The 27,898-nt window shown below is 36.2% G+C and overlaps 1 protein-coding gene across 1 annotated transcript in view; it reads left to right on the top strand.

Moving 5' to 3' along the window:
• Positions 1–25,116, top strand: part of Ddx10 (DEAD-box helicase 10) — a 158,661-nt gene extending 133,545 nt beyond the window's left edge. The window contains exons 17-18 of the mRNA XM_051197470.1: positions 5,188–5,327; positions 24,380–25,116. Coding sequence (XP_051053427.1) covers positions 5,188–5,327; positions 24,380–24,563 — 324 coding nt within the window. The 3' untranslated portion in view covers positions 24,564–25,116. The remainder of the gene's footprint in view (positions 1–5,187; positions 5,328–24,379) is intronic.
• Positions 25,117–27,898: the final 2,782 nt, after the last annotated feature.

Raw genomic sequence — 27,898 nt, 5'->3', positions numbered from 1 at the left:
ATGTCCTTTTCTTTAATTATTATTGTTACATGTTTGTTGTAAATGTATGCACACACACACACACAAAAAAAAAAAAAAGAAAAAGAAAAGAAAAAGAAAAGAAAAAAGAAAAACCACAACCTGCTAAATACATTGAGTATTAGGGCTTACCACTTGGAAATGGATACTTGGACTCATCCCCGGAGAAGACTGACTCTCCCTCTCTTAGTAGCCATTAATTGCCTATAGCTCTTCATATCTGTAGCACAATTAATAAAAGACCCAGAGACTGATATTAGGGTTCAAGCTTTAAGCTGAAGATCTGAAAGCAAAGCAGCCAGCCACTTGCTCTCACCTCTACTTCAGCTCAGACCAAAGGAACAATCCTCAAACTGCTCCCAACTTCACTGCTCCTCAGACTTCCTCGGACTGCTATGCTGTCCTTAACATGGATGGGAACTCCTATTCCTGAACCTGGGATTAAAAGTGTGTACCACCAACTGTTTGTTCTCTACAGCTTGAGGCTGATTTTGCTTTCTGAATTCTCAGGCAAGGTTTAATAAATCATAAATAACGTATCACCACAGCTTTCTGTGAATCTTTCCCTGTGTTGGGATGAACTTTTTGGTTATGTAGCTGCCTTTGAGTCATCTATCCTGCAGGTCAGCCCTCATCTGTGCTGTTGTAATTCCAGTAAAATTAACTGGTTTACTAAACTGGACTTGGGTGGGATAGCTAATTTAGTCTGTCACCAGTGCCCTATCTGAGGTGAAAAGGCAGATACGTGTTCTCCTCTCCCCAGAAGTCACACAGCAATAGATATTTTGATTCCTCAGAAATCTGAAAATATGTCAGCTCAGGATTTTAGGTCCTGTTGGCCTTTCTAGAATTTTTAACAGTCCTCTTTTTCCCCTCTCTGTTACTCAAAAACATTACTACTCCGATCATTTGTTGAGAATCTGCATTGACTATCAAGCTTTTTGCAGGGCGCATTGTATTATTTTCTCATTAGTGTATAGACTACCCAATTAGACATTAATACTATTTACATTCCCAGATAATAAACTCTATAGTAAGGTTGTGATTTACCTGAAGTAAAGCTGCACAGCTGCAAGGGTAGAATCAATATCTAATAAGTCTCTCAGTGACTGCTGATGTTTCTCTGTACTCTCTCGGTAACGCTCATATAGATATCAGGTGGTTAATGGGAAAATGCTGGGTAAGGGATCTAGAGACATTTAAAACCCAGCTGGCCCTCTGCTTCTTAGGCTGTAAACTATAGCAAGGGACTTTATCTGTTTGGAGAAAGGGTGAGCAGTACATTTTCAAATTATGTCTCTATTTTCAAATCAACCTTGCACTACACAATTTGTGTTCTTGGCTTTGCTTGTGCTATGTATGCCATCTTTCAAAACACCCTTTCTTGTTTCATTAACCATAATTTAAATGATGCTTCTCACATAAAGCATGTCATCTTACCTGCCACTGCCCCAGTCCCAGTGCCAGATGTAGCTAAACTTCCTTAGCTTCTCAGTTATAAATAACTTATAGAACATGTATTACTCTCTTCCTTACATTATAATTATGTACATACCTTACAGACTCTGTTATTTGGAGAAGCATGTTTAGAGCATGGGCCAGACTTTATCAGAGTCAGCTACTATGTATTCATATGTGTTTATTGGACATAGGAAGTACTCAGTAAATAGTTACTACATAACTTTAATCTAGAATCTGTTTTTTTTAATACCAAATGAGATTTGTGCATTCATTTCTTTATTTATGTCAGAAGACACTCATATGTTTCAAAGTTTATCTTTCATATCTATTACTTGCTTTTCATTAAAGGATTTATTTCTAAGTCTATATAAACAATGTATAAGATTCCATATCCATCTTTAAGATATTTCATAAACAAACTACAGTATAGATTTTTCAGTTTGTGACTGTTGTGGTGGAGAAGTTGCAGTTTTTCTACAAATAAAAGCTTCAGGAATCATCTCTGTTCAAAGTAAACTAGAAACTCAAATATATTGTATCAATCTTACATTTCTTATTAATACAAGGAAGTACTATTCACATTTTGTCCCTCTGGGTCTATCTGCTTTATAAACTAAAGGGAAAATAAATTTACCAATCAACAATAACATCTGAGTTCATTAGGAATAACCAAAATATTAGAGATTTTAACATCCAAGGCAAATACAATGTTACTCTAGAATTGTATTTTAAGTTACTTAGAATGTGTCAGGAAATAGTGGTGGGGGGTGCTAAGCAAAACTGTTTTTCAGTTTTTAAAGAAAGGATAAAGTTAAATAGCCAGTAGGTTTAAAGACAGCTCAATTTATGTTCTGGGAGGCAGGAGTGAGCCTATGGAGGGATGAGAGAAAGTGGGAGAGAATGACCACAAGAAACATGTATTTGCTTCTAATAAGGACAGACACTGTTCATAGTGTCAGGCTTCTTTACTGATGATATCTGGCCCCATCTTCCAGCTGTGCTCTCCAGTTGTTTAGAATCAAGAGTAAATGTCTCTAATCAGAATATATTGGAGCTTGTTGGGCATACAAGGATATGATCTACAATACTTCTTCATTTAATACTGCAGACAGTAACATAACTCTAGATTCTCAACATAAAGAGATAGTAATAGAGAGAGACAACTTACAACTGTTCAAACTATGGTGTGTTTGTAAGACATCTTCACACTGTTTCCTATGCTGCTTTCTTAGACTATGCTTAAAGATTCATATTTATTTATGGATCTGATATGTATATCTACATTTTATATCTATTGATTCTCAAATAAGTCTGTACCTTTTTTAGTCACTTTTTCTGTACTTTTTAAAATCACTTTTCAGGCTGTTATTATAATTCATGATGTTTACACGTAAGTACATAACATTAAACTGACTCATAATGACTTACTGGTATATATACCCATAGTTTAGTGTATCTTTCAACCATTATCAGAGAAACTTCTTTTTGCAATAGATGGCATTTTATAGAGACCCACAAGTGGCCAAGGTGCAGGAAATAAGAGACAGTGGAGTACCCAGCCCTAAATGGTACATCTATATCATACCCCTTCCTCCAAAGCTCGAGGATTATTGCAAAGCAGGGGATTGAACGATTATTAGAGCCCGAGATAGTGCGTAACTGTAGTGAAATGGTGTTTTCTGAACACAGCATGACATTCACATATATGAACTCACAGTGGTTGTGACAGCATGCTGATAGTGCAAGCTCAAGTTAGATAATATTCCGGTGTGGAGTGGGAAAGTAGGCACAAAGTCTCATCCCTAGTGAGGAGCAATTGCTGGGGAAGTGAAAGTCAATTTTCTTTAAGGGTGTGGCCCCTGGTAAGTCACACAAGAGTTTATGAGGAACACAAATCAGATTTTAGGATTTAAAACAAAACAAAACAAACAAAAAAACACAGATGTGTGGGTAGAAGAAAAGAGCGAAAATAGGTAAATTGGGTGAATATAACAAAAACACAGTTGCATAATTCTCAGATCCAAAAACTTATGATATTAGACATTAAAGTTGCATGGAGGTTTGTTAGTGTTAAAAATTATAGGTTATAAAGTAATTCCTCTGTTTCTAACTACTTATATATGAGAGGACAGATTTTCTTTTTATACTTCAGACATAGTAACCAATTGTAGCAGATTGGATGCAGTTAGCCATTTGTACCTTGGAAAAGTATAAAAGTGTTCTTTAATTTTTTGGAAAAAAAATTATATCCTTTTTGGAAAAAAAGTATCTTTTGTGTTAATACATAGTTTAATATTATTAAATGAATTGATTAATTAACTATTTTCACTTCTAATATATATAACATGTGTCTATTTTCTTCACATTAGCAGGAACTCTTTGTGATCTTTAATTCTATTAAGTGTGAAGCTGTCCTGAGACCAAAAAATTTGATAACCTCTTATAGTTAACTCTGCCTTCATCTTCAGACAGCATATTCCTTTATGAGAAACAGACTGGAAAGTTGTGTATAAACATCAAATTTTTGTCACTATGTTTATTTGCAAACATTTGTTAATAGTTTGCCATAGTTGTGCTGTTTCCTTGCTTCTAATGGCGATTTTCCCTTCCTTCTCCTCCTGTTATTTGTTCAGACCTTTTATCATTACCAGGAAGCTTTCTTAAGAAAAACATCAGGGACTTTTGCAGAAGTGATTAATCCTTACCTTCTTAATTTGTTCCTTATTTTCTTATATACTTATTCCTTGTTTTCTTATATTTAAATATTGTTGAGAATGCCATTCATGTGTATAAGAGAATTTCTGCAGTGGTTTGAGCTTGTGCTGTAGTAATTCTGTTTCTTGGAAATCATTAATCACTTGAATTAAAAAAAAATCATTAGATTTGTCAAACATGATATGAAAAAGATTTATAAAGATGTTAACCAATGGAAACTTATTTAGACTTTCAAATTTGAAGTGTGTGTGTGTGTGTGTGTGTGTGTGTGTGTTTGTTTGTGTGTGTGTGTTCAATTGAAAGACTCCATCTAGAAGCTGGCCAAACTAATCACCCAGGAATCAATTTTAGGTGAATGAGACTCATGCCTTGAATGTGTAGTTGCTCACTCTTGCGTTATTTTGTCCTTGCTCTTTTCTTGTAGTGCCACTTTTCCCTTTCTCCATCCTTTGCTTCCCTAATGTTCTTAGCCACATTGTTTCTACACTTTAAATTCCAGTAATTTAAAGAAGTTTCTTGCAAATGTGATTGCATTTTAAAATTGAGACTTTTGTAGTCATAAAAATCAGACAAAATGTTCTCATTTCTGAGATTTGATATTTCCAACTAATACTTTTGGTAGTTTTGTGTGTGTGTGTGTGTGTGTGTGTGTGTGTGTGTGTGTGTGTGTGTGGATAAAATGAGGCAACTTTTTTTTTTTAAAAAAAATAACTTAATTACATGGAAAAAAGTAAACATATAACTTATTCCTGTAGCAAGTTAAAAGAGCTCAATAGAAAAATACTTTCTGGATTGTATTTTACTATAATTTTGAAATAATACCACTATTCTCTGTCTTTGCAAATATTGAAGTTCTTGAAGTCTTGTTTCGAGACCTTTATAATGAAGTCTGGTAATTTAGAAATGTCAGAGGATTATTCTATCTGAGTTTATCTTGGAACATGACTATTATTAGATGATGTCTTACTCATGATTGTCTATGTGTTTTCTTAGGCTACAGATGAAGAGGAAGCCTTTCTGGACTGGAGTGATGATGATGACGATGGTGGATTTGATCCAAGCACGCTTCCAGATCCAGATAAGTACAGAAGTTCTGAGGAATCTGAGACTGAAGACATAAAACAGGAGATGAGGTGTGTCCTTACTATGAGTATCATTAAATATAAATGACACACATAAACCATATTTTAATGAATTCAGTGACTACTGAACTAGTACATCAAGAGTGTTTTTTGTTGGTTTTCTTTCTTTCTTTTTTTTTTTTTTTAACTTTTAATGCTCTTTAAAATCTGCTTCTACTTGTTTTGCATGTAACTCATACTCTTCTGATCATTTCAGGGACTTTGATTAATATTACATTTGTAATTCCTGTTACCACATGTAACTGATGCATGAATTCTATTTTTCTTATTCTTTCCTTATTTTTTTTTTCTCCTCCTTCATTCTTAATCCTTTATACTTGAGTAGTTTATAAAGTAGAGCAAGTATAAACAGGCAGGGTTTTATTTTGATCAACTCTCAATGGGTTTTGATAAGAATGCTATTACCGTTGAAAACTTGGGTGTGGTGGCACATACCTGTAATTCCACAATTAAAGAGGCTGCGAAAGGAGAATCACTATAAGTAGAGACCATCTTGGGCTCTACAAGTGAAGTGAAACCATGTTTAAAAACAAAACAAAAAACCCCCCAAAAACTAAAACCAAAATTGGGCTTGTGAGGTGGGTCAGCAGATGAAGGTACTTGCAAACAAGTTTGATCCTACAGATACACATGGTGGAATGAGAGAACTGACTCAATTAAGTTGCCTTTTGACTCTGTTTTGTACAGTTTGGAGACTCTGGCAAGCTCTTTAAGGCAGCCAGGTGAAGTTCCTAACAGAGGGAGTTCCAAGCAGAGCAAAGTATCCCCTTGGGCAGGACTTTCAAGTAAAAGAACAAATAGCAACACATACTGTAACATCATCAAATCTGCCCCTTACTATGTACAGCAGAAACTGACTGGGGAGTTTTAAGCAGTGAAGCTGGTATTCTCAATTGCATTTTTTTTTTTTTTTCTCCATGGATGAGCTCATGGCTGAACTTCTCACTCATCTTTCTACTGCATGCATTTTTATATCATGGCATAAACACTAGGAACCTCTATTGGAATATTTTATCTTCTGGCTGTTCCCAAGGGCACAATATTTTACTTTTGTGCTTTTTTGCTGTCACTTCTCCCTTCCTGTCACAGAGTTGGTTTGGGATGCCCAACCCCAGACACTTGGATGATACCTGATACAAACATGCTTTGGTTTGAAGTGAGGGCACCAAAATCCTTCCCAGCTTCTCAAATGGTACCAACTGCCTTCCAATATAATTCTACAGACCTCTGCAGGTGGGCATACTCTCTACAACAACCCCCCCCCCTGCAAGTGAATGAATGAGTGAATACATAAACAAATGTAATTTTTTAAAAATCAAAAAGCTCTGAAATTAAGTGAGGAAGTTACACTTTGACATTTTTTTCATATTAGCAAATAAAATAATATAAAATTTCTATGTGAACAGCCAAATTCTTTCCATTTAGAACTTTTTTCATTTGACTGTCTTTACTTATGACCTATTTGCCTCTATGCCAAAAGTAAGTGAAATGTGGTAAATTGAATGATGGTGTGACTTACTCAGCATTTTACCTCCTTGTATTGAGGAGCTTCATGGTTTTTCTAAACCACCAAAAAGAAGTTAGGAGATAACGACAGATAAAGTTAATATTCTTGATGTGAAGACAAAAGTTGATTGGATCCCTCAGATGCTAGTCCAGGGAGTCCTGAGTTGAAGGAATGTGCCACAGAAAAGAGTAATTTGCTTTAAAACAAGAACATTTTGCAAAACCCTCAAAAAATTATCTTCTTAGAAAACCATGCTTTAGAAACACGGAGTTAGTTTTTATTCAAACTGTGTCCTTGTTGATAGAAGCAAAAATTTACTTATCCAAATGTAGTTATGTCAGGAACTTAAGGGATTTGCTATTGGGCAACTAGCTAGTAAATATACCAAAACTTTATAGTGTTTCTAGATACTAAATGATAGGCATATTAGTTTTAACTAGCGCAAAAAAAAAAAAAAAAAAAACAAACGAACAAACAAGAAACAACAAAAATACCAAGCAAGAATAAAATAATTTCATTAGGCTTTAGAAAAATACATAGATTTTGTGCATTATGGTTCAGTGACTTCTAAACTAAATCTGCACACATTGCTTCAGAAAGTTCCTTGTGCTTATGTGTATCAGTCTGAATGGTTCTATATTACCTGAATGTTTTAAGAAGGGGGGGCCTTCCCTTAAAGAGTGACATATAGGCTCTCTCTTTTGGTAGATGTAGTTTGGTTTACAGCATGACTTCAGTTGTTTATGTGTAATTTAACTCTACGGGAGAGTCTCATTTGGGTCTTACAGTTTGTTTTGCAATCATGTTTTGTATGTTTGCCTGACACTAAAAGGAGAACAAGCTTTTCAAGTAGCAGCAGTTCTTCTATATCTGGCTTGTTAACTTTTTTTCTGATTTTTTTTTTTGTTTGTTTGTTTTTGTTTTATCTACTCTGAGAGACATCTGGGGTAAAAATCATTTTAATTGCATACATGTTTGTACTATTAGGGTAAGTGATTTGGGTTCAGTTTCTAAGTCATTCTTCAAAAGGCAATTGTATTTCAAATTTCTGTCATCATTGCTACCTTCATAGTAGCATTTCCTATTACAGCTAATGTGGTTTGTTCTGTAGTAGTCTCATATTAGTTTTTATAATAGCTTTATCCTCTTAATTATCTTTCAGAGAGCCTGACTTTACACAGTTCCTTTTTATAGGAACATGTGCAGATCCAGCTTCTGTTCTCTGTTAGTATCTGATATGTGTATTGAGGCACTTAAATATTTCAATGTCTTAATTGATTGGTGATAAAAGTATAAGAGGCTATATACTTGGTCCTAAGAATAATGCAAAAACAAAACAAAAACCAATGGAATTTACACCATTAGAAGAAGCTAGGAGCATACAGTGCAATGATGAAGGAGATAGGGTACCTTGAAAGGTACCAAAGCATTTTAATGTAAGGTGGGGGATTCAGATGGAAGATAGTTAAGTATTACATGAAAATTAAAATGAGTTTAATTTTTTGGGGCAGCTAGTTAACTGTGGAAGATTAAAATTACTCAGCTAGTCTCAAGCTAAAGAAATATTCTTTGTTGAAGAGAGTATGAACAGGGTTTTATTGCGAGCATGAGGATTTTATTCTATCAGTATAGTTAAGAGTTCTCTGTTAATGTGTGTGTGTGGGTGGGTGGGTGTGTTTACACACATTATATAGTCCACTCTTCTCTTCTTACAGATAAAGAAACAAAATCTTTACAGGATGGAATAATTTATGTCTATGATCTCAGAAAATATTAATGTAAATGAACTGATTCTCTAGTTTTACTACTTCAGTCACATTACATGGAACTGCCGTGGCCCTAAGAGAAGTTGGTCAGGAAAACTGATGATACTTGACTGAAGACCTGGGCCCATGTACTAATTAGCTTTAGGATTATTGATATTCTCGTCCAGGTAGTACAGTGTTTAGGACAGTGGGGGCTATAGATAGTTTAACACTGTATGTGTCCACCAGAAGTAGCATCCCAACCTTTTGAGTTGAGACCAAAAATGTCTTTAGCTTTTGCTAGGTATTGTTTGGGCATTGGGTAGGGGTGTTTGTAGTAGTTTATAATCACTGGAATAGACTCCAGTTGGCAGATACATACCACTGGTTTTCATATCCTTATGGAAGGTATGTTTAATTTATATTTCTTTTCAAGTAGCCCAAGTCATGCTTCTCAAAATATTCTTTATCAATCAAGTGGAATTGATACACAAGGCAAACCCCATTTATCATTCCTATACTAGGTAGCAGAGTTTATAAGTAATCTATAATTTAGCTGAAGTATTCAGAAGACCAAGGTAGTAAATTTTAATAGTAGTAATTGCTGAAACTACTACTGCTTACAGAAATAATGTAGGCACAAGTGGTCCTATATGTTCTAGTTGGACTACAGCTTTTCTTTGCCTGTCTCCAACTTGATGATTTCCTAAGGTTTTGTGCTATCAGCTCTTGGGTGTTCTCTCTGCATGTTTACAGATTTGCTTGCAGTGATCTTTCTGGGCTCCACTAAATATCAACAATTCCCATGCTGATTCCTGTTATCATGACTTTCTCACAAGCTTATTCTTTGGATATAAACTTGGTTTAAGTTCAATCTTAAGGGACTGGATAGAGTAATTAGAAAATAGCAGTTATCCTTGACCTAGTGTGAATTGGTTTCACTTGGAAGTTTTCTTTACTTTTTTGCTGCTCAGAAGTATTCATCATAAATAGCACCTTTGTCAGTAGGAAGAAGGCAGCAGGAGAGCCAGATTTATTGAGGAATGACCGAATCTCTGGTCAGTAGTTCTTCCCCAGGGAGGTCTGTCAGGGCTTTAAAAAGTTTGCCCTTCTGCCCTCCTTCTTAGTTCATTGCACACCTTCAGGAGAATTTGAACCATCTCCGGGCCTTTGCGGAGTTACCCAAAGTGATGTCTCTTGTGACATTCCAGAGGGTTCTAATGTTCATCATTCAACCCCTTTAATTTAGCACAGCTGAGACCCAGCTCCTGAATGAGCATCATGTGGCCCTGAGTTCCTCCTAAGGCACCAACATGGGAAGGGAGTGTACTCATGTGTGAACTTTAAAAAAAGCATCCTAGTTTATCTTCAGAAACAGCTGAAATGGGGGCAAGGAGTTGGAGTGTGCTTATAATACAGGAGGTGCTGGTGCTGGGTAAGCCAACCCTGTTCTTTTTCATAGCAGATCCAAATAGAAAAAGCTTGATTTTTTTTCCTCATTTTTAATCTATTTAAAAAGGCCAGTCCAATTTTCTCTGTCTTTTCCTTCTCTTTCCTTTTTTAGGCCTGTGGAATTAGTTTAGGTAGAATTCATTGATGTTAGGGTTTATTTTTGTTATGACTAAAGCAGAGACAAAACAAGTTCCTAGGAAAAGTGGGACTTTTTTTTTTGGTTGACTTTGTGACATTAGTCATTGGTGTGTTATGAGTGCACAGTTATTTGATAGCAGAAAAAGGCTAACTTAAGCAGTTGCCTTTTATTGTAATCACAATGCTTAAATGATAAAAAGTATTTATCTCTGTGGTGGGATCAACTACAGTTAGAATGTTTTGCATCATTTAATCCACATTCTACTTAATTTAAAATACGGGAGTTAAGAGCACTTGCCACACTTGTAGGAGACCCAGGTTCAGTTCCCATCTCCCATGTCAGGTGGCTCACAATTGCCTGTAACTCTGGTTCCAGGAGATCTGTTGCCTTCTTTTGGCCTCTGCCAGCAACTGCACATAAGTGGTATAGCAGAACACTCACAAAATAAATGAAAACCAGATTTGTTTGTCTCTTGAGTGTCTATCATTTCTCTCTGTACACTCTTTATACAAAGAATGAGTTAGTGCCTGTCTTTTGCTATCCATAATAAATGCAGGCACAGAGCATAAAAGACTAAACAGAAAATACCATTCCTGCACTTTCATAGAGCTTTTAGCTCATTTGTGGTTATAAAGAGTTAAGTGCATAGTATTGAAATTTGTAATGCATGAATGTTATGATTTGTATACCTGGAGATGTGGTAAGGTGGGCAGACATAGGAAATGAAGGTGGAGAATACATCATAGTCCTCACTTGAGCATTGTAGATCAAGAAGAGTTTCCTAAAGAGAGTAACAACTGAGCTATACCAGAAATATGAACCAGATAGGGATGGGGTGGCAATAGTCTTTTGTTGTTGTTTGTTTGTTGGTTTGTTTATTTAAACAGGGTTTTTCTGTGTAGCTTTGGAGCCTGTACTAAAATTCATTCTGTAGAGACTGGCCTCAAACTCACAGAGATCCACCTGCCTCTGCTTCCTGAGTGCTGGGATTAAAGACATGGGCCACCACTGCCTGACTGGCAATATTCCCTTTAAACTCTAACAATAAGATTGTTTCTTTTAACTATGTCTCACAAAATAAGAGATTTAACTGTTTGCGTGTAGTAATTAATTTTTGGATATACAGTACCATTAGTCATGTTTTGTTCATGACCATCCTCATGTGAATTTCAAATGATGTACAATTTTTCAAATATTAAATATGGTTAAGAAGAAACACCTGGATATTCTAGATATTCATTGTCTAATAAAATTGAGTATTTAATATTTTTAACCTTAATGATGTTTAATAAAGATCTGGATAAACAATTAGGCCAAACAGATGTTTATTCAGGGAGAAATAACTCACAACATAGACAGGTGAACACCAGCAGGTTCCTGGTCTCAAGGATGCCTCCGGAACTACTCCCGTCCCCTAGCAGCTAGCAGGAGAGCATTCCCAGATCTTCCTCAGACCTAGTTCCACAGGTCACTTCCGCCCCTGGCTCCACCCTCAATGGGCGTGGTCAGTGCCACAGAAGGAGGCAAAATGAATATCCCACTACATTAATGCTTTAAACAAAAAGGAAAATATTAGATTATTTGTATCCTCTTTTGATCTCTTATTTGTAGACTACAGCCTTGAGGGGGCGGGAGGGTGTGGGAGGGAGAACTGTGGTTGGAATTAAAATGAAATTAACATTTAAAAAGGGGGGGGGGAGAAACTGCCAAGCTAAGGCAGAGTGCTTTCTTCGAACATGAAAGGCTCTGGGTTCATTCTCCATTTCTGCAAAAATAAAGGGGCAGGGTTGCTCCACACACTGGTATGTTTGGTAGGTTGTTCTAGGTAGCATGAAGCCAGTTAGACATATAGCTTGTACTAAAGCTATTGTCACAATATAAACATAACTTCTGTACAGATAACTTCTGTATGGATGATACTAGCCTGTGAGCCCATTCAGGTGTAATTAGCTATTCTTAACCGGTTCTTAATACTAATTAATAGGTGGTCATGTATGGCGTTTTTTGTTTTTTTGTTTTTTTTGGTTTTTTTTTTTTTTTTCATTTTTTTTTTTTCTTTTGTGTGTTTGGTTTTGTCTTTGAAATGTGTTTGGTGATGGTTTTATTTTTGTGTAAATTTGAGTCTCTTTGTAAATATCTTAGTGAACTACTTTAATCTCCATGGGTTTTCTTAATACTGAGTTTCTGTAGCATTTCTTCATTCATTTTTGCTCATCAATTTCTATTTCAAGATTTTCAGTCAGCTTTATAATATACAGAGGATTTTTCACAAGCATATATGCATTAAAGATGAGTTTCTGAGGAAGAAAAGATGGGCAGAAACAATTTTTATATAGCATTTGCATGTTTGTATATTCATATATATGAGTTAGGGCATGTGCATATTGTAGTGCACCAGGATGTCAGAGGACAACCTCAGGTGTCTTTGTCAGGGTTACTATTGCTATTATACAACACCATGACCGAAAGAAACTTGGGAGGAAGGAATTTATTTGGCTAATGCCTCCACATTATAGCCTATCATTGAAAGAAGTCTGGGCAGGAACTCAAACTGAGCTAGAACCTGGAGTCAGGAGCTGATGCAGAAGACATAGAGGAATGCTGCTTACTGGCTTGCTCTTTGTGGCTTGCTCAGCCTGCTTTCTTATAGAACCCAGGGCCTCCAGGCTAGGGGTGGTGCCATCCACAAAGGGCTGAGTCCTTTCCTATCAATCACTAATTAAGAAAATGTCTTATAGGCTTGACTATAGCCCAATCTTATGGAGACATTTTCTCAGTTAAGGTTTCCACTTCTCAAATGACTATAGCTTGTGTCAAAGCTGACCTTAAACTAGCCAGCACAACAGGTGTCAGTCCTTATCTTCCATCTTGTTTCAAACAGGTTCTCATTGTTTGGCACACATCTCGCCTTAGGAGTATGAGAATTAGAGACACACAGTATTGTACTAGCCTTACATGTGTTCTAGAGATTCATTCTCAGTCTCAAGTTTACATAGCAAGTCCTGTGTCCATTGAGCCATCTACCCCACCCTTCCTTTTAATTTTTTCTTTTAAAACTATTTTATTTTCTTTCTGTGGTGTGTGGACTCACTGGAGTCCAGAGGAGATTGTTCAGACTCCTTTGGGGGTGGAGTTACAGGTAGCTGTGTGATGCTGGAACCAAATTCAGGTCCTTTGTAAAAGCAGCCAGTGATCGTAACCACTGGACCATCCCTGCAGCTCATTTTAACTGGTTTTGATTGGGCCCGGGCATGGCACATTACATAAATCTTAGTATTGTTTTTGTTAGATTTAGAGATTATTTTAAAATTAAGCACTTTTTCATACACAGTCTAGGTGGTGTGTGTGTGTGTGTCTGTCTGTCTGTGAAGAAACTATTAACAACAATTTCCATTATCTGAACCTCTCTGCTTGCTGATTAATCTTTTTGTGGTTTGGCAGATAACAGAAATAAGGTCAGAACAGCTTAATAATATAAGAAATGCATTTGTTTCATTGTAAAGCTGCCATACTTTCACTTTATCTTCTATCTTTGAAATATTTAAAAACAAAACTATTTGGAGAAACTTCAAAGGCTGATTGGAGGTTTATGAAACTGCTCTCTTGTCTTTGAATTTAGGTTTTGCTTGGGCTTTCTACTCTGTCATTTAGTCACCCAGCCTTCATGTGTGACATCATCGGTGACAATGCTTTTTGTGAGAGACATTTGTTTAGTGATACTGTACATGCACACTGACACTCCTTTGTATATAATTTTCATTAATATTATAACATTGATATTCTTTCCCCATTAGATTTTTATGGTTATGTCCATGCTTTTGATTCTTGTTTGGTTTTTATGAGTATAAGTAATTGTTTAATGAGCAACTTTGGTGAAGACTAGAGTTATCTCTCTTTTGAAGCCATTTGAAGACTAATGAAGAGTAATACTGAACTCTAAGACTTAGTTGTGTCATATAGCTGGAACATTGGGGATATGTTTAGGTGCATGATGATCTTTGATATTGAAAATTAATCAGTTTAAGTTTGATCTGGAAGCTACTATTTTCTAGGGAATACAAAATATTCTACATGTAGATTAGTAGCAAGATTCTCTAGCTTAAACTTAGATGATATTTAAATTCAGTATGAGAGGAGAAACAATTATATGTTTACAGTTCTGCAGAGTAGAAGCTGTTTTTAACCTTGACTCTGCAGAGAAGTGTTAGAGCAATATCAAAAATCTAGAAATAGCATAGGAATAATGGTGTAGGTATTTATGTAACAGATATGTCTCTGTGTCTGTCTGTCTGAAAGGGAGCTCCTAGTTCTTCACCCCACATTATTTATGGGCGGCAACAACAAAAAGATCTTACCAGTTTCAAATAATGTGTGGATTTCTTTTCTTTCTTTATTTAAATTTCATTTTACATTTCAACCAAAGTCTTCCCTCCCACTTCTCCTCCTGCTTACTCCCCATCCACTCCTCCCAACATGTATGGGCTCCCATGGAACATAGTTTGGGACATTAAGTTGGGGCAGGACCAATCCCCTTACCCCTGCGTTAAGTCTGAGCATGACATCCCACCATAGGGAATGGGCCCCAACAAGCTAGCTCATGCACCAAGGTGAGATCCTGATCCTACTGTCAGGAACCCTTTAGCTAGTCCAAGCTTCACAACTGCCTCCCACATATGGAGGGCCTAGTTAGTCCCATGGGGGCTCCACAGCTGTCAATCCAGAGTATATGAGTTTCCAGGAACTTGGTTCAGCTGTTTCTGTAGATTTTTCCATCATGATTTTTATTTCCCTTGCTCATATATCCCCTCCTCCCTTTTTTGGACTGAATTCACAGAGTTCGGCATGTAGCTTGATTATGAGTCTCTGCATCTTGTTCCATCAATTACTGGAAAAAGGCTCTAGTTTCTCTGCAGCTATGGATTGTAGTCTGGTTATTCTTTGCTTAATATCTAATATCCACTTTTGAGTGAATACATACCATGTTTGTCTTTCTGAGTCTGGGTTACCTCACTCAGGATTTTTTTTTTTTTCTTTCTTCTTTCTACTTCCATCCATTTGCCTGCAAATTTCATGATGTCATTTTTTTAAAATATTTGAGTAATACTCTATTGTGTAAATGTATCACATCTTCTTTATCCAGTCTTCAGTTGAGGGGCATCTAGTTGTTTCCAGGTTCTAGTTATTACAAATAATACTGCTGTGATATTGTTGAATATGTGTCCTTGTGGTATGATTGAGTATCCTTTGGGCATATGTCAAGAGTGATGTTGCTGGGTCTTGAGGTAGCTTGATTCCCAGTCTTCTGAGAAACCGCCATACTGATTTCCAGAATGGCTGTACAAATTTGCACTCCCAACAGCAGTTGGGGAGTGTTCCCCTGATTCCACAACATGAGCTGTCATCAGTATTTTTTATCTTAGCCATTCTGACAGGTGTAAGGTAATATCTCATAATCATTTTGATTTGTATTTCCCTGATGATTAAGGATGTTGAGCAGTTCCTTAAATGTCTTTCAGCCATCTGAGCTTCTTCTGTTGAGAATTCTCTGTTTAGCTCTCCATCCCACTTTTTAATTGGATTATTTGGTATTTTGTTAACTAGTTTCTTGAGTTCTTTATATATTTTGGAGATCAGCCCTCTGTTAGATGTGCGGTTGGTAAAGATCTTTTTCCCATTCTGTAGGCTACATTTTGTCTTCTTGACCATGTCCTTTGCCTTACAGAAGCTTTTCAGTTTCAGGAAGTCCCATTTATTGATTGTTTTTCTCAGTGTTTGTGCTACTGGCGTTCTATTTAGGAGGTCGTTTCCTGTGCCTGTGGGTTCAGGTCTACTGTCCACTTTCTCTTCTATCAGATTCAAAACAACTGATTTTATGTTAAGGTGCTTGATCCACTTGGATTTGAGTTTTGTGCATGACAATAGATATGAATCTATTTGTAATCTTGAACATGTTGACATCTGGTTATGCCAGTACCATTTGTTAAAGATGTTTCCTTTTTCCATTGTACCTTTTTTGGCTTCTTTGTCAAAAATTAGGTATTCATATGTGTGTAGATTAATATCATAGTCTTCAAATTCAATTCTATTGATTTATGTGTCTGTTTTTATGCCAATACCAAGCTGTTTTTACTATTATAGCTCTAGAGTAGAGTTTGAGGTCAGGGATGGTGATGCCTCTGGAAGTTCCGTTATTGTGCAGGATTGTTTTAGCTAGTCTGGTTTTTTTGTTTTTCTGTATGAAGTTGAATAATGTTCTTTCAAGGTCTGTTAAGAATTGTGTTGGGATTTTGATGGGGATTGCATTGAAACTGTAGATTGTTTTTGGTAAGATTGTCTTTTCTATTATGTAGATCCAAGAACATGGGAGATCTTTCCATTTTCAGATTTCTTCTTCAATTTCTTTCTTTATATCATACAGTTCTTTCACTTGTTTATGTGTGGATGTTTAATGAAAGGAAATGTGGTGAAGGTATGGTGGTGAGAGTTGCAGTTTTTATTCCCCCCTTTTCTTTTCACCAACCCAGATCTTTTCTGATTATTAGACTTCTGATCTAAGATTACTTTTTTAGCATTTTCAGTTATGCTTATAGTAAATTCTGCACATCTTCCTGGGCTATATCCACTCCCCATAATTCTTTTTAGTTCCTGCAGAAAATTGAGAATGTTATGCATTCTTAGTACCGCATAAGCACTAGTAGTTTTCTCCAAAAAGGAAACAGCAGATTTTATGGAGTACATTGTGCAGTGATTAATCTCCATTAGGTCTATTTCCATGATCTTATAAATTAAAATTTTTAAAGTGTCAATACTTGAGGATAGGTACAAAACTTTTGGAGGATCTTAAAAAAATGAATTAGTACATGTTTATTTATTAGTAGTTTTAAATTATGTAGGGAAAAAAATCGAAGCTGCATTTGTTTACCGAGTAAAGTTTTGTATATATAGCGACCTAAACTGGGCACTGAGGTGCTGAACTTGATTTACACTGAGTTTCCACGTACAGGGATTTTTTTTAAAAGGGGATATTTATTTCTGTACCTCTAAATACCCACTTCATCGTCTTGACAACTAGACCAGTCTACAGATTTGCTCAATTCTTTTTTCTGCATTCCAAAAGAGAAGGGAGAAGAATAATGAAGTTGAAGGTCTGTACTGATACTACAATAAAATGTGTGTGGTTTTTTTGTTTGTTTTTTTCCAGCAGCCCTTTGCACTGGCTTTTGTTAGGTTTCTAAAGTGTACACAGTGGTATTGATCTTCTGTTTTATGATGGAACATGTAATACACACACACACACACACACACACACACACAGCCTTCCTCAGGGCAAGAGCTCTAATACAGTATATCCTCTTTTTCAAAGTTCAGTTTATGTGAACTACTTTCCCTAATATCCTTGGAAGTTCATTCTACTATACTGTATCCCAATAAAGCACTGCATACGCCAGATATTGACAAGTGTTCTTAACAGATCTGGTCTTCTAGCCTAGATCACAGCCATGTCTTATAACACTTGAAACATTCTTCAGGCTTGATATAATAGTTCTAACTTCAACAAGCTTGTATCCCAGAGAATGTCATTTTCCAGCTAAAGGACATTCTGATCTGGGTATTTGTTGTTTTCCTAATCCCTGGCATTATTTTAAAATATTCTGTCTAATGTAAGCAGTTAACTATATTCATTGCAGATACCAATTTTTCTTTTGTTCTTGCTATCGCAATACATAACTTCCCCCACCTTCTAACTGTTGTAAGTGCTGGCTAAAACTTCCTAAGAACTATAGTGTAATAAAATTTATTTCTGATTGGTGGAAAAGTATATCATAGAGTCAGTTTCCCTCTCTATCTGGTTCTGCAAAATGGTCTCAGAAGCATTGATAGTGCAAAAGTAGTTGCTCTAGCAAGGGGTGATATGTGAGCTACATAAGGTTCTATGAACCAAGAGACTATTGAGTGTTCACATTCATCATTCCATGTAGTTTTGAATATTGACATAAACTTTGCAACAGGAGAAGAAGTATGGTTTTGGGGAAACTAAGTATGTGTTAACAACAAAACAACAACAATTTGGCTTCCTGTAGTCAAAACTTTGAATTTTAATTTCTTTTACAAGTTGTGGAGCTTAGACATATTACTTAAGCTTTGGTTTTCACAGTCAAATAAATGATAATGCTTAACTTGCAAGATTATTGTTGAAGAGCTAATGAAAGTAAAAAGAAAGCCAGATATGAAATTCAGTGAGGTCAGTGATGTGTGATAATCATTGTAATTAGTAAAGGTGAAACTGGTAGGAGATTCTAGATCAGCATGCAATCGATAGACTGTAATGTTTTCTGGAATGTCTCCTTTTATTATTTTCCATTTCATACTGTTCATTACGTGCTTAATATTCAAAATGTCAACCCCTATATTTGGAATAGTCTGCAAAAGTATTCTACTGACTTGGTCAAAATGAATGATATTATGAAATTAATGCCATATGACCACACAGAGTGTGTCTATATTACAAAACCAGAGTATGGGCATTGTCCTCTTTTGGTTCTTCATCATTTACTCTATGTATGTAGATAGTTAATAAACTCAAAATTGACTCTATAGTAGGCAGAGTGAAAAAGAGTGGATCCTAGCTCCCATAGAGCCTATACTGCTGGGAAACAAACAGACCGTAAAGAAATAAGCGCACAGTTAGTCATGAGGGCCTTGAAAGAAATAACTGGTGAAGGCAGAATTTGAAGTTCACTTTAATGAAGTAGTTAAGAAAGCACTCTCAGAAAAAAGTCTGAAGAATTGTTGAAAGCCTTCTCTAAGAAAAGAATGAATAATTTATCCTAGTATTTGAATTATGAATGCTTTGGACAATTATTACAATTAAATATATAACATAATAGTATAAAAATGATCCTGTGGTGATTTGTATTCCCTCCAGAGGAGATTTTTAGCTACTTTTCATCCCAACACTCTTTTACCCATTATGTATCCTCATTGATGCTAGCTACATGGTACGGTATGCACATAAGAAACTACAGCCATTCTAGTCTACTAGATCCTATTAGAAATGTAGGCTAAATGTAGCACAGGACTACAGGAAGAAGAGATGCCCTGTAGACCTAAACAAAGGCTGGGAGATAATTTAGTTTATATTCTTGTGTTCTCCTGTTGTTTATGAGGCAGAATCTCTTAATGTAGCTCAGATTGTCCTCCACCTGCAATGCAACTTCCCTGGCTTCCCAAGTGCTGTGATTACAGGAGTGCACTATGACTCCTAGCTTTTTAAAGACTATATATAACCTGTCATCCGTATATCCTGAACTACCAAGTCTTACTGCTTACCGTTCCTGTTTCTGTGTTAAGTTAGGTTATCAATGAGCACTGAGCACTTTTTTTTTTTTTTTTTTTTTTTTTTTTTTTGGGCGCACACTGTGTGCTTTAAAGTTCTGTGGAATTGGAAAAAATAATTAACATGTACTTAGCTACTTAGAATTTGAATTTAATTTTTATTTCAAAGGATGAATACAGAAAATGCAGAAGATACATGCATTAGCAAAAAGAACATTTAAAAATAAACCTCCAAATCATTTTCCACACATACATTTTTAAAATGTGGATGGATCTTCATTCTGTGTTGGTTTCATAATTTTTTTTCAGTTTTCATAAAGAAAAATTTGCAGTAGCTAATTAATATCTCATGTTTAATTTTATAATGTATTTAATGAATTAATCCTTTAGGGACTGATTTGGGGGTTGTTGACTTTCCAAAATTAAAAATATCCCTATCTTAAGTATCTTTCTTAAGTAAGAAATCTTTGTTCATACCCTTAATTATGGCCTTGGGCAAGATTCCCCGGGGGAGGGGGGTGAATCCTGGGCATACTTTCTTTAAAACTTTTGAAAGGTGCTACCAAATGGCATATATGTGAGAAAAATCACATTAGTATCAGTCAGTAGTAATGCTAGGTGTCAAATGACTAATAAATAATTTGAACTATATTGAATTGATATTAATAGGCCAGTTGTGTGCCTGTGTACCTTTGAAGGGAAGATGATGAAGCAGAGATGAGTCTGAAATGCCAGCCATGACAGCTGGAGAGAGATGCCTTACTCCCACTAGAGAACACTGGTGGAAATGCTAGTCCAGTGTGCAGATGGGGGTCATGTCTCCTCCCACCACCTTTAGTTGGTCTTGAATTTAACACAAATGTGTTTCTTGTTTTAGGAAATGCAATTTAAATTGTTTGAAAATAATTTAAAATGGTGAAGCCAGAAAAATCAAAATATAGAAAAATAAGTTCAGCTTCTAGAAGGTTTTTGAATTTGGGGTTCAGAGATCTTAGGAAATAAGGAAAGTCATGTCCCATTTAAAAATCAGTTCTTAATATATTAAAACTTCACATTCTACTTTTCACTTTCTTTTGTTTTGCCAGTAAATAATTGGCTCGGGTATTTGGTTTAGGTACTGGGGCATGCTTTTGTATTACTGCTTTCAGTAAAGTCTCAGTCATTGAATTTCCCTCTTGCTGTCTATTCATATTACTTATCAGATGATAATGTTTTACTCTGTATTTAGTTGTGTGATTTGTTCTTTAAGCACACATTACTAATGAAGTTTCTGGTTTAGATTATTAAAAGATTAGTATCTGAATTTTTTGACTTTTGATATCAGTGAGCATTTTGGTGTTTCAAGCTCAGCCTTGCTTTTACGTTTTATGATGTGCTTTATCAAGTGGTATGTTATTAATATTTACTTATTGTCATATGGCCCTATCTGACATTTGGCTCAAACATTTGAAGTTTGGGGAAAGAGGTCCAGCACTTTACATCCTTTAGGGGTGCTGAGAGGAGGATAAAAGGTGGAACTCAAACCTAGATATTCTGCCCCACCTGAAGGCCACCTGTCAGTTACTGTGTGCCACTTTGCCCCTTCAGTTCATTGAGGTTCACTTAATGTATGGGATCCTGTGTGCATTTCTGTTTTGGAGTGTATTACATTTTCATTTTTCCAGCCAGCCTTGGTATTTTCAGGAGGTTTTACCACCTACTTGCTAAATGATACTGATGATGTGTTGCTGTGGTTTTGTCTGAGGTTTTGTTTTCTCCTTATTGCTGTGACGTAAGGGAAGAATAGTTTGCTTTAGCTTAGAGTTCTAAGGACACAGTCCGTTATGGCTGGGAAGAGATGGCAGCAGGATCATTGGAAGCTGGTCACATGGCATCTGCCCAGGTGCTTTTCAGTTTTATTCAGTCCATGACCCCATCCCATGGAGTGTTACAGTTGGTGTTTAGGGTGTATTCTCCTATCTTACTCAACCTGATCGAGAAACTTCCTCACAGACATGCCTAGGTATTGATCTCATATGTGATTCTAGATCTGTCAAATAATCAGTAAGTATTAACCATCACAACTACTATACACTACCTGATAGAACTTTCAGCCATAGTCTGTCCTGGGATTTGTAGGAAAAAAAATGTAAGAACTAAGAAATTAATTGAACATGGCCCGTGTTAGTCTGCTACCCGATGAGGAAGTTCCAGTCCCTCCTTAGATCCAGTGAGCACCTACCAAATACCAAGTGCTCAGAGGACTGGGCCCCCTGCCTAATGCAGCAGGAGGGCTTCTAGCATTGGAAAGAGACCTTTTCTGATGAAACCAGTTCCTTGCTTTTCTGATTGCTATGTTTTAGGGCTTAAATTGTGGTAGATTATCTATAGAATTCCCATCCTATTACCAGATGATTAGTTATTCATATCACTGTTTGCTGTAGAAAGCAATCATAAAATGTCTTCCTAAAATTTCAGTTCCTAGTTGAACATAGACAACATTCATATCTGATTTTCTTTGGGGGGGAGGGGCTGAAGCAGCTATTTTCTGCAGAGAACATAATATGCAAGAGAACATCAAATGAGGAAGATGCATTAGTAGACCCTACTAATTAAGCTTTTTGTGGGCCTCTCCACGGGGCAAGCTGGACACAACCATTGTTGTCTTCACCATCTATCCATGGCACTATAACCTACTGGGATTGGCAAAGAATTGGCCACACTTCTAAGCACAGTAGGACTATAATTTTTTTAAGCTTCTTTTTTTTTTTTTTAAATAAGAATTATCTTAATTCTTTGTGGCTGAGTTCTTTTTGAAGCCTTTTATGTTCATTGCTCCAGGCATCCTTTCAAAGTTCAGCAGCTTGTGGCTTTGAATAGCCACATCATATCATCTAGTTTGCCTTTCCTCTATTGGTGAAGAAAATGGCTGAGTCAGAACATTTGGGCTTCTGGGAGGTAAATGGGGGAATTATTTATAGTTTTGCTTCCAGTTGGTAATAAATGGATATGCTGATTAGGCATTTTCACCTTTATATTAGGCTATCTTCTAAACAGTAATAGAGTCCATTCAAACTCGAACAATTCGTTCTTGTTGAATATGTCATGTGGTTGGAATATAATGTAATACTTACATAGCATTTTTTGTGGTTGTTATATGCAGCCAGTGTGAGAATTTTTTTTTTTTTTGAATGGGTGTAATTTTTAGGCAGAAAGTAATTGTGTTAAGAACTACTGTATGTTTTTATTTGGTTTTATTTAATTTTCAGAATAACTGTAAGTAAATAATAAAACCTCAGAGTTTATTTGATTGGCTACTGTTTTTCCCCTCCCTTCACCCTTTCCCCTTCTCTCCATCTGTATTCTCCTCCCTCCTCTCTTTTCTCTCTCCCTCTCCCACCTCATTGTGGGCTCATGTACATTTTAGGATTTTTTTTTCCCAGTTCCATGTAAATTTTAGAATTGTTTTCTCAACTTCTGTGCACAATGACATTGACACTTTGATGAAGATTGTTTTGCCTCTGTGAGTCACTTTGGACATTTTAAACAATATTTTTCCTTCCAGTCTATGACTATAGAATGCATTTTTACTTTTTTGTTTCCTCTTTAAGTTTTTCATTAGTGTCTCATTGTGAAGCTCCTTTGCCTTAAGTATTATTCTTTGATGTTTTATTTTTATGATTACTATAAATAGGATAGGCTTCTTAACTTATATTTTAGATAACTCAGCTAGATATAGTAATGTTACTGATTTTTGTATGATGATTTTACATTCTGTATCTTTGCTGAGTTTACTGATTAGTTCCAGTATTTTGTTGGTATTGTGATTACTTTCTCTATCATAGTCTTTAAGGGAAATGCTCTGTTATTATGTTTTTGATTTCCTGTCATTGTTTGGCATTTGTCAGTTACAGACGTCTGCTTTTTGGTTACCATGAGGTATATAAAAATGTCTTCTTACTGTAGTGAGCTATTTCGAAATGATTACTGACTTCCTTAGCTGTTCAACGTGGTGAGTGTGAGGCACAGGAGATTGTCAGCTGTTCTTACTCAGCTGCCATCTTGCTCCATGCCCTCCAATTGAGTCATCTTGAATATATCTCAAAGTTTTTATGATTATTTTGAATATATTTATTGATTTATGAATGTGTCATGCCACTCGTGGAAGTCAGAAAACAATTTTCCCAAAATTGAAATTATTTAACCATTTCTTAGTACCCCCTGTGTTTTGTCTTTATTTAATATATTCAGTGATTACTTTTCCTTGTCTCAGAAGTTAGTTTTACTTTTATGGCCAGTATGCAGGATGTATGCAGGGTTATCCATCAGTCCTTAATTTGTTAAGACTGTGTGTGCACATTAGGTCTGCAGTTTTAAAGGAAGGAAGTTGATTTGGTGCTTTTTTGACATTCTAGGCTCTTTATTGTAACACAATCCAGCTAATATTAGAAGTAGTACCTGATCCCCTTACCTGTATCTATAGTCTATGTAGCCTGCTACCTGTAGGGTAGCTTAACTTTAAATAGAGATAATTTGATAAGGTAAGACAAAGATAGACTATACTCTGACATACCTAAGGGGCTTCTTGGTGTCTTCAAATTATGGATAACATATCCAGAGCTCTCTGTTATTATTGTATTAAATGCCATATAGTTTATGCAGTACGCTTCCTGTGCCTGGTTTATGATAGAGCTATAACTCTGCACTTATGGTCAGGTGTGTATATATATGACAGTGTCTTGGTATTATGGTTTCTTTCTGTCTCATATTATGTCACTTTACCAACTATCTGCTCTACATTTGGGTTATTCTGTCCCATGTTAAATGTTTGACTTTATACTGAGTTAATTATTTGTAAGTAAATTTTTGGGTTTGTTCTCACCAGTGACACCAAGAAGAAGCAAGGAATGAGGAAAAGGAACAACACTGCAGTGGACTTGGATGATGCACAACCAAGAAGTCGTCATGGAAAGAGGGCCAAGTGGGAAACGTTAGAGCCATTGGATACAGGCCTGTCTTTAGCAGAGGATGAAGAGCTGGTGTTACACCTGCTCAAAAGTCAAAACTAAATATTCTCTGTGCCTTTATGGACTTTGATGGACATCATTATGTGGGCAAGAAGTTGAAAAGTACTATGGGGCACTTAGGTACTATTTGTCCCATTCTCAGAGGAATAATCACATCTCTGGGTTTCTTTCACAGACCGAGTTTTGAAATGTCAAGGAACATACTCACAATAAGGATGTATTATACTCTTTACCATTTTGCACTGTGTGCTCTGTTAGAATTTAATAGGCTCCTATTACCTACCGTTGGAAATGCTTATTTTGTTTGTTTTTCACAGTCCTAAAGGATTAAACTAAGGCCTTGCACATAGTAGACAAGTGCTCTACTACTAAGCTGTGTACCTAGTCCCTGTTTCTTTGTTTTACAAGCAGGTTCTTGATCCCTTGTTCATATCAATTTTTCATACAATACAGAAATTTTAATGTTATTGTTAAATGGCTAATAATTTTATGTATATTTCATTATCTCTGAAGAAATAATATAATGGACCTGCCCTGACAAAGAATAAATATTTTTTAATTGAGTTTATAAAAAATAAACATTTCTTATAAAGTACTATTGTTTTCATTTTATCTAGTAATATGAAAGATACTCAGATAAATTCATTAAATTAAAATATGTGATAAGCTCCTGTAGCAGTTTTTATATTGTTAATTTAGCATGCTTAAAAGTAACACATTGCACTTACATGTGCAAGTTGCTAACAGTTATTTATAAATTCTCTAGACCTCTGAAGACATTCTTCATGTGCTTTGTTTAGCAGGTGACATGGAGAAATGGAGGAATCTGGGCATTGACATGAAATGATTGATTTTAGTGTAATTGTCACACTTGGGGATCTTTTCTTAACCCCACTTCCCTGTCCCAATCACTAACAAAACTAATCTTCAGTAATAGCTGAAGATTCATTCCTGACTCTTAAGGAAGATTGATTGCACAACACCTGGATATCTTAACACTTCCAACTCAGCCTGTCTGTATTTGTCTCTGAAAAACTGTCTCATATTCTTTATGTATTCAGTGTCCTCATGAGTGACCAGCCTTCCACAATCAAAATGGCTGCCAACTTTCCCCATTCTGAACTATACTGCTCCTTCTGACTCTTCCTCTTAGTAACTGGTCCATTGCTTAGTCTACAATCTTCAGCCTTTACTCAGACTTCTACTCTTATTAGAACTTTCCCAAACCCCTGAGGTGATTAACTAGTTTCTGCTTCTGCCAGCACATTCTTCAACCTCCCTTCCCTGGGAGTCTCTCTGTAGCATGTTTCCTTCTGTTATAGTGTCTATCATGAGATATAATCAACCTTTGTCTATAATCCTGTCACCCTGTTATCTGACAGTTTCTTTGAGAACAAAATTGTATTTTATCCATCTTTTATAACCTTCAGGTTAAATATAGCCCCTTCCCTATAATTCATAATCAGGGCTTTGATTTAATAAATACTCATGGTAAACTAAGAGACATATATTTACTTATTTGTATTGTTTTGCTTTTTGTTTTTCGAGACTGGGTTTTTCTGTAGGTTTGGAGACTGACTTTGAAGACCAGGCTGGCCTTGAACTCACAAAGATCTGCCTATCTCTACCTCCCAAATGCTGGGATTAAAGGTGTGAGCCATCACTGTCCGACACATACTTGCTTTTTAATGTGTTATTTAATTTTTGAGCATTTCACACATACTATTTCACTTATGATTTATCCACTACTCCTCCCTCCAGCTCCTCCTGGGCACCACCCCCTATTCACATCCCTCTCCCAACTTCATGTCCTCCTAAGTTCAATTAATGTTGCCTATCAGTGCATGGTTGTGGGGCCATCTACTGGGTTGTGGTCAACCTACAAGGGAACACATCTGTAAAGAAAACTGACTGTCCTTGCCTAGCATATGTGAGCTGTAAGTAGTTCTTGAGCTCTCATTGGGGTCATATACCCTTCCTCAGCCATGCTTGAGGAGTGGCTCAGTCATGTGCAGATAGTCACAACTGCTATGAATTTAAGAGTGAAACAGTCTTGTCCTGTCCAGAAGACATTACTTTGGTCTGGTTCTCCCAAACCTTTTGCTCTTAAAAACCTTTCACCGTAAACCAAGAGAACTTTTAAAAGTATGGTGCAATACACTGTTCTGTCCCCTCTATAGGAAGGAGATAGAGTGTATGAACATAAAAACTAGTTGTAATTACTTTAACAGAGAAGAAAAGGTAAATAGGAAAGGAAATCAGGGTTTAAAAGCCCATGAAGACTTTGAAATTAGAGTTTCTGACAGTCTCTTATCCTTAAAGACTTTCAAAGGTCACCACATGCAAGAGTGCATAAGCTGAAAGCTTACTTTGATTTTATGCTGTGCCATTTTAGTTGTTTTTCCGAAGAGGAATTAAACCTATTGGCTGCTTCTATATAATTATTGAATAAATATATCATAAGGTATTTGTTTCATAAAATACTTTGGATTGTGTTTTATCTGTAGAATTGAGTAGATTCTTGTTAAGCAGTTCAGTGTGCTCTTTGCTAATTTTGGAAACTATCTAAATAGACGTTGACTTTGCCAGCTCCTTTCGGACAGAACAACATGAACCAGAGACAAAGGTGTTCCTTCAGTCTGGGCCCAAAGTGAAATAGATTAGGTGCCTCTCTGCTTGCAGAACAAGAAACATGCTGAATCCTGGTTTAGCTCACAACCTGAGATAAACATAAATGAGAATAGCCTCGGTTCCCTGTACTACTGAGTCCTACACTACCGCACACTCTGTACCCATCCTGTGAGAGACTGTTTCCCTCTGCCGCCTCCATTTATCTAGTTGGGAGAAGGGACCAAATGCATAATTATAATGTATCATAAAAAGAGCAGATGGAAAAAGGACAGTGCTTGTTTGAGGGAGGGAGCTATTGCAGAGTTTTAGGAAAGAAACAAGACACAGTTTGTATTTTCTAGGACCCAGAGACTAATTCTTGCTGCTAAACCAAGGCTGAAAGACCATTCATCAGACTCACTAGTGTAAAATAATCCCTAAAATTACATAAGTCTCTGAAAGCAAAAGCCTTTGGAGAGCTGCCATCTCATAAGCTTACATGGCATTCTGGATTTGTTTGGGGCCATAAAAAATGGGTAAGTTTAATTAAACGTAATTAATTTTGTTATACAACACTTGAAATACCCTGAACACGAAGTAATCTCTTAGCCTTGATATCAGAGGCTGCCAGGAGATGCAGATGTTCCTGTGAGGTGATTCTTTGGGGAAGGAGTCTGCAACCAAGATCTGAAACCCTGCTTTGAATCACTTTAAGACTATACATAATCATGGCATGATTTTCTTGCACTGCTCCTGCTGATCAGATA

Source organism: Phodopus roborovskii, unplaced genomic scaffold, assembly GCF_943737965.1.
Source record: "Phodopus roborovskii unplaced genomic scaffold, PHOROB, whole genome shotgun sequence".
Lineage (NCBI taxonomy): Eukaryota > Metazoa > Chordata > Mammalia > Rodentia > Cricetidae > Phodopus > Phodopus roborovskii.
This window is presented reverse-complemented; position numbering and strand designations above follow the sequence as displayed.